At 34.3% G+C, this 18,401-nt stretch overlaps 1 protein-coding gene across 4 annotated transcripts in view; it reads left to right on the forward strand.

The window, feature by feature from the left end:
* The window catches only part of LOC149802563 (bifunctional 3'-phosphoadenosine 5'-phosphosulfate synthase-like), a 92,731-nt gene extending 74,842 nt beyond the window's left edge, over window positions 1-17,889 (forward strand). For all 4 annotated transcript variants that reach the window (XM_089951826.1, XM_089951828.1, XM_089951827.1 and 1 more), the window contains exons 8-12: window positions 387-518; window positions 5,377-5,506; window positions 6,035-6,177; window positions 12,084-12,209; window positions 16,426-17,889. In XM_089951826.1, the coding sequence (XP_089807952.1) occupies window positions 387-518; window positions 5,377-5,506; window positions 6,035-6,177; window positions 12,084-12,209; window positions 16,426-16,668 (774 nt within the window). In that variant the 3' untranslated portion in view covers window positions 16,669-17,889. The remainder of the gene's footprint in view (window positions 1-386; window positions 519-5,376; window positions 5,507-6,034; window positions 6,178-12,083; window positions 12,210-16,425) is intronic.
* Window positions 17,890-18,401: the final 512 nt, after the last annotated feature.

Consider the following 18,401-nt stretch of genomic DNA (forward strand, 5'->3'; position numbering starts at 1 on the left):
TTAGAACTTGTAAGTGCACAGTGTGACAAGGAGTAATCATCAGGAGTTAAACAAACTTTCTGCCTGAAATTCTGTACTAAATACAAATATGAAAATATGGTAACACAGGATTTCTTGAACTCAGTTGATTTTGAAATCAGCATTCCTCGATTAGAAAAGTATATTGACAAATTAAACTGCTATGGTGCTTAGTCATTTTATTCCATCTGCTTTTGTACAAGCAAAAATTATTGGATTAATTCTTACTTTTTAAAATATTCCTGCATTTCTGCAAGGTGCTGGGAATATATTCTCATTCCAGGAGTACATTTTTTAACAAAATGGATAAAAAAATTTGTATTTTTTTCAATGCTTTCCTATAAGGAAATTCATTTTTTTGGTTGCAGATGATTTATGAGAGTGGTGATTGGCTGGTTGGTGGAGATCTCGAGGTACTGGAGAGAATACGTTGGAATGATGGACTTGATGAATACAGACTGACACCCAAGGAGCTACGGCAGAGATTCAGACAGATAGGGGTGAGAATTTCTATATTCTTTAGTGACTTTTTGTCTGTTTGTTTAGTCCCTCCTGTGATAAGGTGGTACTTTTTTTTAACTGTTCTGCCTGGAGTTTACTTTAAATGTATTTTACTTGAAAGGGACTGTTTTAACCCTTTACCTCACATAAACTCTTTTGGATGCCTCTACCACATTCAATCCAATTCACATACAACAGCATTGGGATGCCTGTGCACCATCTTTGTACAAGTGCATATATATATGTATAAACATCTACCTATCGACACTGGTTTTCATAATGCCATCTTCACGAAAATCCCTCTTTTAAAAACATAGGCATTGAGGAAAATTAGTGACATCACATCAGCATCTCTTGGTTGCTTTTTATGATAAGAGTCACCATGCTATTTAAAATTAATTGGGTCAGATTCTCCCTTATTCAGAATGGAAGCTACAGAATTTGTCCAGCACTTTCAAGATTTTGAGGTTAGAGTGTCTCCCTCTGATATGGGAGGTTGCAGGTTCAAATCCCAGTCAAGTGAAATCAAAGACTTATAAAAATGGTACTAACAGCTGCCTCACATGGTGCTCAGCATTTAGAGGTTAGTGTTAGCACTATGTGAGTGGGTGGGACATGATCCTACATGTCTGTGGCATGATGCCCCAGTGTTAGACATCACTGTAGACTGCCACTCTGCAGGCATTGTAGCGATATGACTGAAAATTGTTAAGGCTACATTAAAAATCAAAATCACACACACACAAGATTTTGGGTGATGGAATTATGACAATGAAACTTTTGAGTCAGATAAAGGCTCCAGTATCGATGCAGGCAACACTGATTTTGACAATTCATCCAATTTTGATGATTTAGTGATGATGAACTGGTAGATTTAGAGGTTGAAAAAGGTTATGGTTGGTAACACAACTTCTTTTGAAATGACATTGAATGAATCCTCTCAAGATAAACCATATTAAAATTCTTTGATGAAAAATAATTTACAATCCAGAAGATCAGAGATTTTAAACCATAAAAAAAATCTTTGGTGAAAAATAATTTTAGTCCTAAAGATCAGAAGATTTTAAACCATATAAAAAAATTCTTTGGTGGAAAAAAACAAAACATCTAAAATCTTTCCAGCATAATAAATATTTACAAGAAAGGTATAATGGTTCAAAGTAGAACTTGCAATATATTTCACTGCTGCTGCTCTAAATTTTCCAGGTAGGTCTATTAACATGGAATCATTTAGGTAATCTGCTATGTACAGTGTTATGACTCAATGGTCTTAAACTAAGTTGCAGAAAAGAGTGAAAACCAACAAGTTTTCTAAACAAATAATTTATTTCCCTAGAATACAAAGTAAAAAATCAAAAATAACTTACAGTGTGCTGAATGAAATCCTAAATAGTTCAAAAAGTTAAATTGCAAGTCCAAACGTATTGAGTATTCCAAGTGCATTTAGTGGTGTTCCAAAGTCTAATCTATTGTCTTGATGTGTGAGCAATCTAGTTTGATGTGCCAACAGTCTTGATGTATTAGTCATATAATCCAAAATGTCTTTAAATGATTTCACAGTAATTCCAAAATAGTTACTTAGTCCTGAAGTTCATGAGCACCTTGTAATTCCAATGATTAATTGAAATAAATAAATCCTCTCAAATAACAATTGAAGACAACTAATACTTCACTAAGATTGATGTTTAAGATAGGAAATTCTCCGGTAAGGAGCACTTATATAAAAAACATAGGCACAATTTCAGAACCAGGATGGGGGTCAAATATATATTGTCCAGATCATTGCAACTTGTCAACAAGGTCTTGTCCTTTAGCAGCTAACTGATCAGAAAAGAGGTGACCCAGAATTTACATGGGGGAAACCTATGACCAGAACTCTAATTCCATCAAATTCATCAACAATATCGCATCTACACCTTCCAAGCTCAAAAGGTTACAAGAACATCTTTACCACACTGATAGTACAAACTCACTCAATTATGAAAAATTGGCTATTTAATGTTATTTGCTTAATGAACTTTTCAATCTGTAATCATAAAAAGGAACAGATATACATAACAATAGCATACTCAACTCAGAACATTTGAAGAATTTTTATGAAAGTTCAGAGGAAAATACATTAGCTTAAAATAGGTATGATAAAGTTACGAGTTTTATGTTAATTACACAGTAGTACAATGGATCATCATAAAGATCTCAAATCATATACCAGCCATTAGGGGCCATCCCTTTAGTACGTATGCAAAAACTGGCAAAGCTTGACCCCTCCCCCTCCCTGTACACATGTATACACATCTACACTCCCCACCTGTGTACGTACGCTTGATGCACCACCACCCAGTTCTATAGAACGACCTATATTTAATCCATGCAGAAACAAGCAAGGATTAATAACATTAAAGTGTTTAATAAAACAGATAGTTCACCGACGTTGAATGTTTGGCTGCATCAAGGAAATAAGTTGCGTAAAAAGTTTGTCCTGTGTCTGCTAAAATTAAACGCTTATTGAGCCCAGTTGAACAGGTTACATATTAGACAAATTATTATTGAGCTTTCACCCCACCCACCCCGTTTCCAATGCGTACATACATTTTCAGTAGACACCCATATGCAAGCATATGCATTTGGGTTAAACCCCTCCCCTCTCCATGCGTACATACTAAATGGATGTCCCCTTAGGTAAAACATACTTTTATGTCGTCCATCCATCTATATGTCTGTTACCAATTTCATTTCCCCACAATGTCTTGTATTATCAACAGTCTAAAATTACCAAACTCTGGCTGCCTTGCACTTGGGTTAAAAATGAAGTTTATTGATTTTGGGGTCAAAATATCATTGGTCAGGGCCACTGTGACAAAAAGAAGAAAACTGGTTTGCACATAATAATTAGAGTTATCTGTAGCTATCATTACCAAACTTTTCGAGAAGCTTGCACATACAGTAAAGAAGAACCATATCAATTTTGGGGTCAACAGCTTAAAAATCAAGGTACCTGTGACTGAAAAAAAAATAAAGAAAAATTATTTTCTCCACAACAGCTTGAGTTCTTGATCATCTTGATCATATACAGTTACCAAATTTTGTGGATGGCATGCAAATGGGATAAGGAAGAAGACATCGATTTTAAGCTTACATGGTCACTCCAGCTATAAGAAGAAAAATGGTTTCCATACAATAACTTGTTCTCTATCTCAGACTTTGTGGACAGCTTGCACTTGTTGTTAGGAAGAAGCCTATTTATTGTGTGGTCAAAGTTTGAAGGTCACATTCACTAAAAAAGATGGTTTACAGAATGCAACTTGAGTTCTGCATCACCTACAGTTTTCAAATTTTGTGGATAGCTTGTACAAAGGAGCATACTGATTTCAGACTTGAATGGTTGATGCTCTAGGTCACTCTGAAAAAAGAAAATAATTTCTGCACAATAACTCTCATCCTCCATCTGCAGTTTTCAATTGCGGATGGCTTAAACTTGGGTTATAAACTGAAACATAATCATTTTGGAGTCAAAAGTGGTTTCTACACCATAGACTTACACCAGACTGAAACGTAATGATTTTGGAGTCAAAAGTGGTTTCTACACCATAGACTTATACCAGACTGAAACGTAATGATTTTGGAGTCAAAAGTGGTTTCTACACCATAGACTTATACCAGACTGAAACATACTGATTTTGGAGTCAAAAATGGTTTCTACACCATAGACTTATACCAGACTTTGTGGCTGGCTTGCACTTATGGTCCAGAAGAACCATATTGATTTTGATGTCAAAGGTTATGATCACTTTGACTGAAAGAATTTTTTTTTCTCCACAGAATAAAATTTGTTCTGCGTCACAGATTTAGACCAAACTTTGTGGTCAACTTGCACATTCGGTAGGGAATAAGTGTATCAGTTTTGGGATCAAAAGGTCTAATGTAAAGGTGAAAGAAGAAAAAATTTCTGACCAAAAGTTTCGGTTATTTACATGGAGAACTTCTAAGCCATTTTTGGTACTCATGTTTAGAAGTTGAAGAATGTTCTTGTTTGGACCCCTCCAAAATTAATAACCTAATCTTTACTTCAGGCTAATGTTAATATTGATGTGTGTATAGTAATTTCCTCTGTGTGTGTGTGTGTGTGTGTGTGTGTGTGTGTGTGTCAGATAATGCAGCCTGGTCATATTTGCTTCTGATTACATGTAAACACTGTATTGTTTATTTGTCACCCATTTCATGTCAAGAGTGGGCTAATTAAGTTGTTAGAACTTGTGGACAATCTCATTTTATCATATTGTGACAATAAAATATGTTTAAACTAAATCCATATTGCCCAGAGCAACCATTCACACACCAGTATTAAGTCAAATGAAAGCAGTGTAAATTTCTCTCTTCTTACCAATAGAATATTGCTGCAGTTGCTCTTTAACCCAGACACCTACAGATTAAAAATAATGTCCAGATTACGTAGGAAATAAAAAGTGGAAAGGGTTAATGTGTAAATTAGGGTTTTCTGAATTAAACATTTACCAAATAATTCTTTCAGCAGAGATTAAGCATGTGCTGATCATTGCAGAAATATGATAAATTGAAGGAAATAATTTTATTTTCAGATATGGCTAGAGTTTAGAATAAACATATTAAACCAGCTGGACATTAGGTACAGTGATAAACAGATATCATGCAAAAGAAAAAATTCCGACTGCAGAACATATAAGTACAATCAGGATTTTGGTGGTTATCAAATGAATAATCTGTTACAGTGTATATGACTTTTCCATTATACATTCAGAAATTTATGAATACCTTATTTAGTTAGATTGGTTGTCATGTAAATATTTTATTGCACTATTTACTGGTATTTTAACTTAACAGGCAGATGCAGTCTTCGCATTCCAGTTACGAAACCCCATTCACAATGGTCATGCATTATTGATGGCTGATACAAAGAAGCGCTTGCTGGATAGAGGATACAAGAAACCGGTACTACTTCTGCATCCACTAGGTACTTAAATCAAGTCAAATATCTTTTTGATCATGCTTTTACTTTACAAATATCCTAATGAAATACTAAAAGTATAGAGAATAATAATTTGCATTTTAGTGTACTTTGTTAAATGAAAAAAACGTGCTTTGCTATGAAAAATAATGACTTAAATGCATGATTTATGTGTAAATACATAAATTTCTTGTAAAAGATAACTTTTGAACATTTGTAGTACTTGTTGCTAATGTTCAGTGACAGTGACTTGATAGTATTACGTGTTCCCTACTTTTTGATGTGATAATGGTAACAGTTGTAGACAGATCTCATGTTTACCAGGGCAGTTATCTTATAGCTATGGTCATAGATTATTTAGTTTAGCAAAATTTGCATACAACTTTATATAAAAAAACCTGATACAGCAGCAATTCTAGTTTTCAAAATGTTTTACTAGAATGACTGATCAGTGCTGATGAATATATGATAAAGTTTATGATGTAAGGGAGGTAACTCTGAATTATCCCGCTTTATAACTCACTATTTTTCTAGGTGGCTGGACAAAGGATGATGATGTACCTCTACCTTGGAGAATGCGCCAGCATAAAGCAATATTAGATGAGAATATACTAGACCCAAACTGCACAGTGCTAGCAATATTTCCATCACCAATGATGTATGCAGGGCCAACAGAGGTATAATAAAATATGTTTCTGTTCTGACCAGACCCTATCACTTTCCATGCCCAGTTTTGCACCTCTAAACTGTTAATTTTAAATTGGAAACTGACATGAACTAATGCAAGCTTGATTTTAAAAAAGTAATGAAAAGAATTAGTACCAATCTTCCTACATTATTTTGTGTCGCACCATCAGCAGAAATAAACATACTTTGATGGCAGGGTACCTTTGCAGTCAAATAATACATGCAACTTATTAGCTACAATTAAACTTATAGTATTGTAGACCCAAATCAGCCATTGCATAAAGTGCAAGCAGATCAGGGTCTCTGCTGTTTGTTCTGCCAGTACAGATGATTTTAAGCAAAGAACATTGATACTAATAATCTGGGATTTTGCTGTTTATACTTGGTCCATGTTTTTCAAAAGCATCAGACAAAATATTAGAATAGGATTCACCTTTAATGCAATGCTATATTTATTTTACTTATATTTTACAAATCTTTTAAGGGCTGTTTCAGTCTAGATGACTAAAATATTGAAAGAAATTTGAAAAGGTACAAAATAAATCTGTATTTCTCCTGAATAAAACTTTGCACAATGCTTGTCCCAAAGTCTAAACATTACACAAAATATATAAACTGTTTTGTACAAAATCAGTGTTGTCTAAGCTTTAGTACTGGATTTAATTGGTGTATGTATAAGGGATTTATAAATCCAATTGCTTTATTTTCTGAAAATTGTTATAGCTGCTTCTAAACAGCTGGATGTAGCAACATGGGATTTTTGTTAAAAGATTTATTATGACATCTGATTAGTCCTAAATGAAAAAGGCTGATCTACTAGTAATTTCCAGTGTCGTGGCTGTGATGTTATGCTACTTCTCCTGAATAGACAGTTCTAGTGACATGGGGATTTCACTAAAATATTTCACATGGTCTCTAGTTTGACCTAAATAAAAATGTTGGCTGTCCAGAAAATCTAGTTCTCTTTATGTCTGCAGTGGTATTGACATGTACTTTCACAAAAACACTGCAAAGCATAGTTGATCCTAAATGAATATATACCAAACTACTCTTTTCTTGTAGTATATAGTTATTCTGTGTTTAAAATTATGCTAATACAACTTTGAAAATGGTTGCCAAAATGGCTGTTCTGAATATCATTATGTGACTACTTTTCCAGAATTTATAGTTTTATCGACTTTGGGGCTCACTAAAATGGTATGGTGTTTTCACAAAAATGGTATTGCAGTGTGTTTTGTTTTTACTAAAATGGTATAATAGTGTGGGTTTTTACACTAAAATGCTATAGCAGTATGGGGGTTTCATTAAACTAAATTTTTATAATTTAACCCAGTATGGGGTTAACACTTAAATGGTATAGCAGTACAGGATTTTCATTAAAATGGTATAGCAATATGGGGTTCTCTAAAATGATAGGCAGTATTGGGTTTTCATTAAAATGTATAGCAGATTGGAGTTTTCATTAAAATGGTATAGGAGTATAGGATTTTCATTAAAATAGCATAGCAGTATGGAGTTGTTGCTAAATTGCTATTTCAGTTTGGGATTTTCCTTATGATGGTATATCAGTATGGGGTTGTCATTAAAATGGTATAGCAATATGAAATTTGCATTCAGATTCTATAGCAGTAGGGAATTTTCATTAAAATACTATAGCAGTATATAGCTAGTTCAGATGAAGAATTTGTTTATCTGACCTCCAACATGATATCAGAGCCATTTAAAAATCTTTTAAATTTTCAGCTTGCATGAATGATAACCAGACCTAATTGACCTTAGGGTTGGTTCAAGTCAGAAGTCAGTGCTTGCATTTTATACTTCTTTGAACTTATGAACACAGTGACTTGTACGCTTTCCAAGTGAATTCAGACCAGACTTTGTACTTAGTTGGATTACAATGAGCTAGTCGATATCAGTACTCTATCATTAATAAGCTTGACTTGGGTTTTAGTTTGGTAGCATAATAACACAAAAAAGTATGAATGGATTTTTATCATTTAACCTGATTTGTGGGTACATCTGAAAAGTATCATAAATGATATCACACTGATATTAAAGGTAATGTTTTCTCTCCCAGAAATATTATCTGTAGATTTAGAAATAAGCAACTTTGTATGTGGTTATATTTTGATATTGTTTGAGACAAGTTGATGGATCATCTGTCCAGGTTCAAGGTCAAAAGCCATGATAAAGAATTTTGTACTGTGGTCATGTTACATAATAGTTTGGTATGTTAGATTTTCTGAAGAATGCTAGAGACAGTTTCAATACTCAGCAGTTAAACAGAAGAAACAGTCTTAAATTCCTGGAAATTTTATTTTGCCAGTCTCTTTGATGGATTGATGTTAATCCTTGCTGCAAGAAAATTGTCCCAGTGGGGTGCAGAAATATTCTCCATCATGTGAAGATAACACATCATTATAGTTTAATTTTAGACTGATTAAATCCATCTTTGCTAGTCAAGAATCTGTGATCCATTTCATTCATCATCAAACCTTGGCATATGTAGGGAAATAAAACATTGTTTTAAAGATTTACTCCCACACACAAAATTTTTTTTGTCCCCCACCCCTGCCCAAGAAACTACATTTTCTTTGGTTGATAGAAAATTTTAACGAGTTTGATTAGCTTGGGCAACAGTCAGTGATATATAGAAAATGTTTATAACAATAATAATAATGATAGTAAAAATAATGACTATTTTCAGAGGGTGATTATATTAGTTACAAATGAGAAACTAGGGGCCCCGAGTGGCCGAGTGGTCTAAAGCACTCTCCATTACGGATCACTGCCATCTCACCTCTGTCTGCATGGGTTCGAGTCCAGGATTCGGCCAATGTGGGTATGTGAGAAAGCTTGCCAGCAGCTTCTCGTGGGTTGGTGGTTCTTCCCGGGGGTTTCCCGGGTTCTTCCTCCACCATTAATACTGGCTGTCATACATGGGCTATCGTGTGCTGAAAAATGGCGTTAAACCCAACAACAACAACAACAACAAATGAGAAACTAATATATCTTGACACCCTCTGTTATTTACTAACAAGATACAAGCTAATAATATGTTCACACATAAAAACACACACAAACACATATTTGCACGCACAAGCAAATACACAGTATATAAACACCTATTCATATAAATACTACATGGCTGCAGAAATGAAACTGAAGCATAGGAGGTGGTTTATGTAACATGTACATCAATAGGTAAACCAATGTTTTTTTATTGTTATACATCTAAAACACCTGTTGTGGAAGGAAGTGGTATTTGGAGCTGATTTATTATCATGTGAAATGTTATTCCAAACATCCACACCTGAAAATTGAAAGCTGTTTTTGAATAGCTCTTTTTTTGGTTTGGGTAGTTTAAAATTTTGCCCATTTAATGATCTTAGATGTACAATATCAGTAAATTATCTTTCCTGGAAAAGGGTGTTTAGGTAAGAGGGGGCAGATTTTGTAAACAACTTGTACATTATTTTGGCCATTTTCAGAAATATTCTTTCTTGTATTGGTAATACATCTACTTTGAATGTTAGCATTACAGTTTTAACATTTTCTGCTTGCTGATCAAGAATTATTTTACATGCCTTTCCTGGAGTCTGGAAATATTTCTCATATTTGTTGCAGTTGTGTTCACCCAAATTATATTAACATTTGTCAAGATATGGTTGAATGTAACTTTTGAGAAAGTAACTCTGTAATTAATGGAATGAAGGCCTGGATTTTCTCTGGGAGCCAAAGATAAGAGTTTATTTTCTTTGAAATATATTTTATATGACGAGACCTTGACTGGTTATTATCTACAAATATTCCAAGAATTCTTTCTAAACATATCAGTGTTATCATAGAGAACATACAGCATCTATCAGTTTGCAATCTTGCTCATTTCTGCCATGTAGGTATCAGCGTGACTTTTGTTTTGTCCGTATTGAAGCTCAAGACTACCTTCATTACATTAATAGATTTTTAACTTTTCAAGAAGAATTTCGTGATCTGCTAGATCGAAAGCCTTTCAAAAATCAATCATTACAGCACCAACTAACTTTCCTTTGATCTAAGGCTTTTAAAGAGATGACAAAATCTTAGCAAATATACTTCTGCATTTATTTCCAAAGTAGCTTATGTAGAGAAAATATGTAGAGTCCAGTATTCAAAATAAAATTCCAGAGGACAGGTGGTTGGTTACTTGACTATGAGGAAATAAATTACTGGCATGAAGTGTATATGAAATTCTAGAAGATGGGTAGCTGATTACTTGGCTATGTGTGTGTGTGTGTGTGTGTGTGACTTGGATTTTTAACATAGCATAAACAATTTTTTAGTCATATTGCTATGGTGTCTGCAGTATGGCAGTTTATAGTGATGTCTAGCACTGGGGCATCATGCCACAGACATGTAGCGTGATGTCCCAGCCAGTCGCATAATCCTGACACCAGGCCAACCAGTCATAACACTGACCTCTTTATGCTTCGCACCAAGCGAGGCAGCTGTTAGTACCATTTTGTTTGTAAGTCTTTGGTATGACTTAGCCGGGGATCAAACCCACAACCTCCTACATCCAAGGCAGATGCTCTAACCACTAGGCCACCATAGCGGTACTTGGCTATGAGGAATTAAGTTCCTGGAATGGAATTTCTATGAAATTATAGGGGATAGGTGGGTGGTTACTTAGCTATGAGTAATTAAGTTCCTGGAACAGAGTTTCTGTGGCAGCAGGGGAGGCTGATAATAATTAAATGATTTTGAACTTTCTTGAATAAACTAGAAACTGGTAAGGATAGTTGTTATTTGTGTTTAGTTTAACTAAATGACCACACTTTTTGACCAGATAGGGGAACCTTGGGGTTGACTTTTTCAATTTCAGAAATAAACACTTCTTTAAATGTTTTCTAAAAATAGGTCAACAGAAGTAGCCTGGCACAAGGCCTTTCTGATTTGCACAAAATAATGGTGACATGCAGTCCAGTATGATGACATCGCTAAAATATAGAAAGACCTTGAAATGTTACAAAGCATCATACTAACCCAGACTTGCTGGTAATGAGAATGGATACAAAGTCACCATCAGGAGTCCAGTCCAGTAATGGGAATGGATACAAAGTCACCATCAGGAGTCCAGTCTGGTAATGGGAATGGATACCTAGTCACCATCAGGAGTGAAGTCTGATAATGGGAATGGATACAAAGTCACCATCCGGTGTCCAGTCCAGTAATGGGAATGGATACAAAGTCACCATCAGGAGTCCAGTCCGGTAATGGGTATGGATACAAAGTTACCATTGGGAGTCATGTCCAGTTCAATGGAATGGAAACAGTCACCATTGGGAGTCAAGTGAGGTTTAATGGGAAAGGATACAAAGTCACCATCGGGAGTCAGGTCCAGCTTAATGGGAATGGATACCTAGTCACCATCAGAAGTCAAGTCTGGTAATGGGAATGGATACCTAGTCACCATCAGAAGTCAAGTCTGGTAATGGGAATGGATACAAAGTCACCATTGGGAGCCAAGTCTGGTAATGGGAATGGATACAAAGTCACCATTGGGAGACAAATCTGGTATTGGGAATGGATACAAAGTCGCCATTGGGAATTAAGTCTGGTTTAATGGGAATGGTTTCAGAGTCACCATCAGAAGTCAAGTCCAGTTTAATAGGAATGGATACAAAGTCACCATAGGGAATGAAGTCCAGTTTAATGGGAATAATTTCAGAGTCTTCGTTGGAAGTCGAGTCTGTTTTGTCTTTCTTCATAGTCAGGTGTACATTTGATTTGACTAAAATATTGAAACTTTTTACTAAATAAGAAATGGCATCCAAGAATTCTGCTTGTATAATATGTTTGGACTCAGAGTGACTACAGTATTTAAATATCTGAAAGGTACACTATTGTTTTACAGGTGCAGTGGCATGCCAAAGCTCGGATGTCCACAGGAGCCAATTTTTACATTGTGGGACGAGACCCAGCAGGGATGCCACACCCAGATACAGGCAAAGACTTGTATGACCCAACACATGGAGCAAAGGTATGAATAAGTTCCGCTACAAATGTGCTTTTTAAATTTTTTAAATATAGGTTATTAAGTAAGTAGTACAAGCAACAGCTTATAACAAGATGTGTGGTCTTTGGAGATGGAACAAATAGTAGAATCCAAACAGTATTTGAAATAGCCATCTGCCCGCTGTACAATGGTTAGTGACATTTCTGTTGGGCTAGCTACGTTTCAAGTCTGGTTAGTTAATTTTGAAGTTTTGTTTTGCTTCTGATTTTGAAACCAAAATTGGCCAAAAAGTTTCAGCACGCTTTCTTCCTAGTGTTTATATGTTGCTGTTTTTGACTTGTGTTGGACTGAGCTCTGTCATCTGCAAGATGGTAAACATGGAACTCTTGGTTGACTTTGGTGTGATTTCAGTATGGTTCAGTCCAAAATTTATCTTTGGTGTGATTTTGGTATGGTTCAGTCTAAAATTTATCTGCATTTTGCATGTGGTGTGATTTCAGTATGGTTCAGTCCAAAATTTATCTGCATTTTGCACATGGTGTGATTTTAGTATGGTTCAGTCCAAAATTTATCTTTGGTGTGATTTTGGTATGGTTCAGTCAAAATTTATCTTTGGTGTGATTTTAGTATGGTTCAGTCCAAAATTTATCTTTGGTGTGATTTTGGTATGGTTCAGTCCAAAATTTATCTGTATTTTGCACATGGTGTGATTTTAGTATGGTTCAGTCCAAAATTTATCTGCATTTTGCACATGGTGTGATTTCAGTATGGTTCAGTCCAAAATTTATCTGCATTTTGCACATGGTGTGATTTCAGTACGGTTCAGTCCAAAATTTATCTTTGGTGTGATTTTTGTTCAGTCCAAAATTTATCTTTGGTGTGATTTTGGTATGGTTCAGTCCAAAATTTATCTCCATTTTGCACATGATGGAGACTCAGAAAGCAAGAAGATATCTCGGCAAGCAGACCAAAGATAAAAGAGACAATTTTTGTACATTCTGAGAAAGAGAGAATTTCAGTAAATCTATCATATTCACACATGCAGAAATGAATTTTGAGATGTACCAGTAACTTTTGTAAGTAGCTTTCCTGCTTGGAAAGCAGAACTTCCAACAACCCTTGCACTGTTAGAATCCAAGTTCCAACAACCCTTGTACTGTAACAAATATAAATTATGTGGAGGTTCAGAGAGATACAAAAGCAGGTGCATTGCAACCCACCTGTACAGGCCCTGTTTTTAAAAGGAGTTTACATTTATTCAGTTTCAACTATAAAGTCCAAAAACTCCAACAATTCTTGCACTTTAACGAATAACCAACTTCCATCAACCCATGCACTGTTACAAATAACCAACTTCCAACAACTCTTGCACTTTTACAAATAACCAACTTCCAACAACCCTTGCACCGTTACAAATAACCAACTTACAACAACTCTTGCACTTTTACAAATAACCAACTTCCAACAACCCTTGCACCGTTACAAATAACCAACTTTCAGCGACTATTGCACTGTTACAAATAACCAACTTCCAACAACTCTTGCACTGTTACAGATAACCAACTTTCAACAACCCTTGTAATGTTACAAATAACCAACTTCCAACAACTCTTACCCTGTTGCAGATATCCAACTTCCAACAACCCTTGCACTGTTACAAATATCCAACTTTCAACAACCCTTGCACTGTTACAGATATCCAAATTCCAACAACCCTTGTACTGTTACAAATATCCAAATTCCAACAACCCCAGCACTGTTACAAATAACCATCTTCCAACAACCCTTGCACTGTTACAAATATAAATTATGTGGAGGTTCAGAGAGATACAAAAGCAGGTGCATTGCAACCCACCTGTACAGGCCCTGTTTTTAAAACGAGTTTACATTTATTCAGTTTCAACTATAAAGTCTAAAAACAAACAAGTATAGAGTAGTTGTTGTTGTTGTAGGGTTTTCAGCACACGATAGGCTATACATGGCAGCCAGTATTAATGGTGGAGGAAGAACCAGGGAAAACCCCGGAAAGAACCACCGACCCACGAGAAGCTACTGGCAAGCTTTCTCACATACCCACATTAGCCGAATCTGAGACTTGAACCCACGCAGACAGAGGTGAGATGGCAGTGATCCGTAACAGAGAGCGCTTTAGACCACTTGGCCACTGGGGGCCCCTAAGTATAGAGTAGAACAAAGCAATTATTCAGTAAAAGAAAAGGTTAGCATTGAGTGTTAAAAAGTGAATATAAAGTCAGGAAAAGCAAGTATTGAGTTCAGAAAGAAGAAGAGAAAATATTAAGTCAAGGAAAGACTCTATCAGGTTCAAACAATGAAGCTCAAGTTTTAAGAAAGTAATAAAGTAAAAATTTAGTATTAAGTAGAGAATTTAAAAATGAGAATAAATGAAACTTTACATTGATAATATTCATGCATAAGAGAATAGATATAAACAAAAGTCTTTCTGCACTTTAGTTATTAGCTTTTTGTTTTAGAGACCATTCATAACACTTTTCAAAACACCAGTATTTTAGTTTTTTAAAAATTCAACAAAGTCAGATTTTTTAAAACAATCTTATCAGTTTATATATCATTTCTAAACTTGAACTTGAATCACTTGCATAGCTCAATTTCATTACAAAGTACCAAAAGGGGATTGGAAAAACAGACAGATCTATATTAGTAGTAATTTTTTGTGTATGACTGCTACATTGTTTTTTTTTGTATCCTTTGAGTGTGCTCAAACCAGTGCCCATTGGGTGAAAGCTTAAATGATCCCCTAAGGATTTAGCAGATGTTGATACCAGAAAAGAAAAAGTATGATCTCTTTATTGTTAATTTTCTGCACACCGATAGGTTAAGTTATCCCATTGATGGGTTAAGTCTTGTAACAGAACTGAATATGTAACATTAACTAAATTCTTTTGCTATGCTTTACTTTCAGAGAAAACACATCTACTTGTCGTCATGTTAGTTATGGCATCCTTTCTGGGATAATTCACACAAACAAAATACTACATAATATAGATGCCACTAACCTTCCATTTTGTTGTCTTATGACTTGTGTACTGTATATATATATATATATATATATATATATATATATATATATATATATATATATATATATATATATATATGCACATTGTACCTAGTTGGAGCATGTTCATTTAAATTTTCTGTTATGTCCATACATAAATATATCTTATTATCAGTGCTGTGTGTGTGTGTGTGTCCATGTACATGTACATAAAGGACCACAAGGAAGATTAGTTCCATCTAACTAACTGTGGCACCTTCTTTAAATAAAGTCATTATTGTTATTATTATTTCCAAAAACTAAGGCTTGCACAGTGCAGTTTCAAAAACAACAAACACGCTACTTGCTTTTATAACATGTTACTTGCTTTTATAACACGATACTTGCTTTTCTTGATTAGAAACTATCAAGTACCTAAACCTTGTTTATAAAATGATATTTTCATGTTTGGTGCCATTTTTCATCCTTAAAAAGCTGTAGGTATATGTAAGTAGCTTGTTTGTCTTTAGTCACAGAAAACTTTGTACAAGATTGGTGATCTTTACAGTCCATATTAGTCCGGTATTTGCTTATATTGCCTGCATGTTCCAGGAAATGCCAAGTTGGAATGTGTTGGACAAATTTCTTAACTGATGTCTCATGATTTTGTAAATATTGCCTTGATTAAAGTCTCAGCTATAGAATTAAAAATTGTCTAACCCAATACTTTCATTTTAAAATTATTTGTTCTTGAGTTTTAATAAAGTAAATCATAAATTTAAATGAGCACAAAATTATATGATTTAGAGTTTAAAAATATGCAGAACTAAATCAGGAATGATTCCCCTTAAAAAAACCAAAGTATCATGGAAAGTGAATGTCTATTGGAAAGAATTCTCAGCTAAAAGAACTTAATTTATCTCCCATATACACCAGTTTTATGGGGAATCATTCCTGGTCAAGCTTTATTCAGTTTAGTCCTGCAAATCACAGATTTTAATGAGCAAAGTTTTAGCAGATTTGGCAAGTTTTTGCAAAGTTTGTCATCTCCAAAAATAAAATGATAAATTATTGGGCATTGATTACTTGAAACATGTGTAATTGTTATTGAGCTTAATAGAAAGTGTTTGCGATTATGATGCAAATATGATGGACATTAATCAACTCAAAATTGATGATAATTTTAAGCTTGTTAGCTTACAACCTTCTTTCTTCTATCAACAGGTTCTCACAATGGCCCCAGGTCTTACCCAGTTAGAGATTGTTCCATTCAGAGTGGCAGCTTATAACACACGGCTGAAGAAAATGGATTTCTACAATCCAGAAAAGAAGGAAGAGTATGACTTCATATCAGGGACACGCATGCGCAAGTTAGCACGTGAAGGCCAGAATCCACCAGATGGTTTCATGTCACCCAGAGCCTGGAAGATCTTGGTGGAATACTACCAATCCATAACAAACAATTAGCACAACAGGGGAAATAACTGGCTTGCATATAACAGTTCATAATGATATATATTCATCTTTACCTCCCTTGAAGTTTTTCAGTGTCAGATATTTTATGGGTCTTGTGTTTTTCTTCAGAGTAATTAGTATTTTACACTAGTATGTGCAAGGGGAATCAAAGCAAGTTGTCCAAATTACAATAAAACATATTCCTGGTATTGGCATAAGTGAATAAAAGATTGTAATATATGCAAGAAAATAATTGAGTCAGAGGCTGATTCAAATGTCAAAGGATATAAATATAAAATAGAATAGAGAAATAGAAAATCATCATAATTTCCCTTCCAGAAAAAATGTTTTGTAATGTATTACTGATCTGTTATAGCATTTTATTGTTGATCACTGTTCTGCAATATAGTAATAAACCCACAAATTGGAAGATATAAAAGGCATAAAGGACTAAGTCATTAACTTGGAAGAATTTAGTAAATATTAATTTATCTCCAAAAATTTAACAATTTGAGATGCAGTGGGGTTTTTTAAGTTCAATAAATTATTCATTTCTGGAAATATATAGCTCAACATTAAGTCTTCAAAATGTGTTCATTTTGATACACAAGACATACATTGATCCAATTTGTGGAGATTTTTTTTGTTTTCTGTACATGTCTTGCATGTGACACATTTTATTTCTAATACATCAGATGTATATATTTTTTCTTCTATTTTATTCTTCAAATAGTGTTTCATACCAACTTTCAGCTTTGTATGGATCCTTCTATCACTAAATAAGTATAGGTCGAATGATCTTAAATTCAGTTTCACCAAACTTGTGGGTTTGTATTTTAGTAGATTGCCTTGTAGCTGTGGGACCATGTTAGAAATGGGTACAAGAAACTTATATATATATTATTATTATATTTATATTACCTTTTATATACATACATTAGGTTGTATTGCTGAACTTTTAAACATGTTACATATAATGCTGACCATTGTAAGGATAAAAAAGTTAAATATTATTGTTGAAGATTAAAAAGTCATCTATCTGTATGGATCAGATTGTTTACAAGAAATTTTTCTTTTTTTCTACTGGACCCTGTTGATCATAAATTTACAATACTGTTTTTCATGGAGATTAATACTAAATATATTATTGTAATATTATATATTATTAATTAATATTAACTAGGTTACCATGTGATTTTCACAACAAGAACAGTAATAAATAGAGGGAAAGTGGCATTTGTTGTCTTCTTATTTTCTTCCCCAAACTAATACATCTTGTACGATAAGAAATGCAAATGGTGATCTGACATTCAGAATTATATTTTCATACATGTACATGTTAAGGAAGGATAAATTTTGTTTCAACACAGTAGAATCTAGTATTTGATTCAGATTTTGGGGTATCGGATATTTTTGTGGTTATATGGGAGATCCGATCTCGTAAGAGTCCACTGAAATGTGATTCATATTGAAGGTAGAAGAGCTACTAGTACAAAGTGAAATAAATGGATCCATGGATATTATTAGGATGTATACTTTTATTTTACAACCTAATCACAATGATTCTTGGTCCTAAGAGATAATCTCAGCTAAATTTGAATAACACACAATCAAATTACTTTTATTTGGCGTTCATTACTATTATGGCCCCTATCTCCAATGCAGGAGACCTATATTAATCGCCTTTTCCAGATGTCTGTCCTCAAGAACATACACTTTTTCAACCACCAACACTCTGCAACCAT

The sequence above is a fragment of the Sinohyriopsis cumingii genome, chromosome 3 (genome assembly GCF_028554795.1).
Source record: "Sinohyriopsis cumingii isolate HCF-2022 chromosome 3, ASM2855479v2, whole genome shotgun sequence".
NCBI lineage: Eukaryota > Metazoa > Mollusca > Bivalvia > Unionida > Unionidae > Sinohyriopsis > Sinohyriopsis cumingii.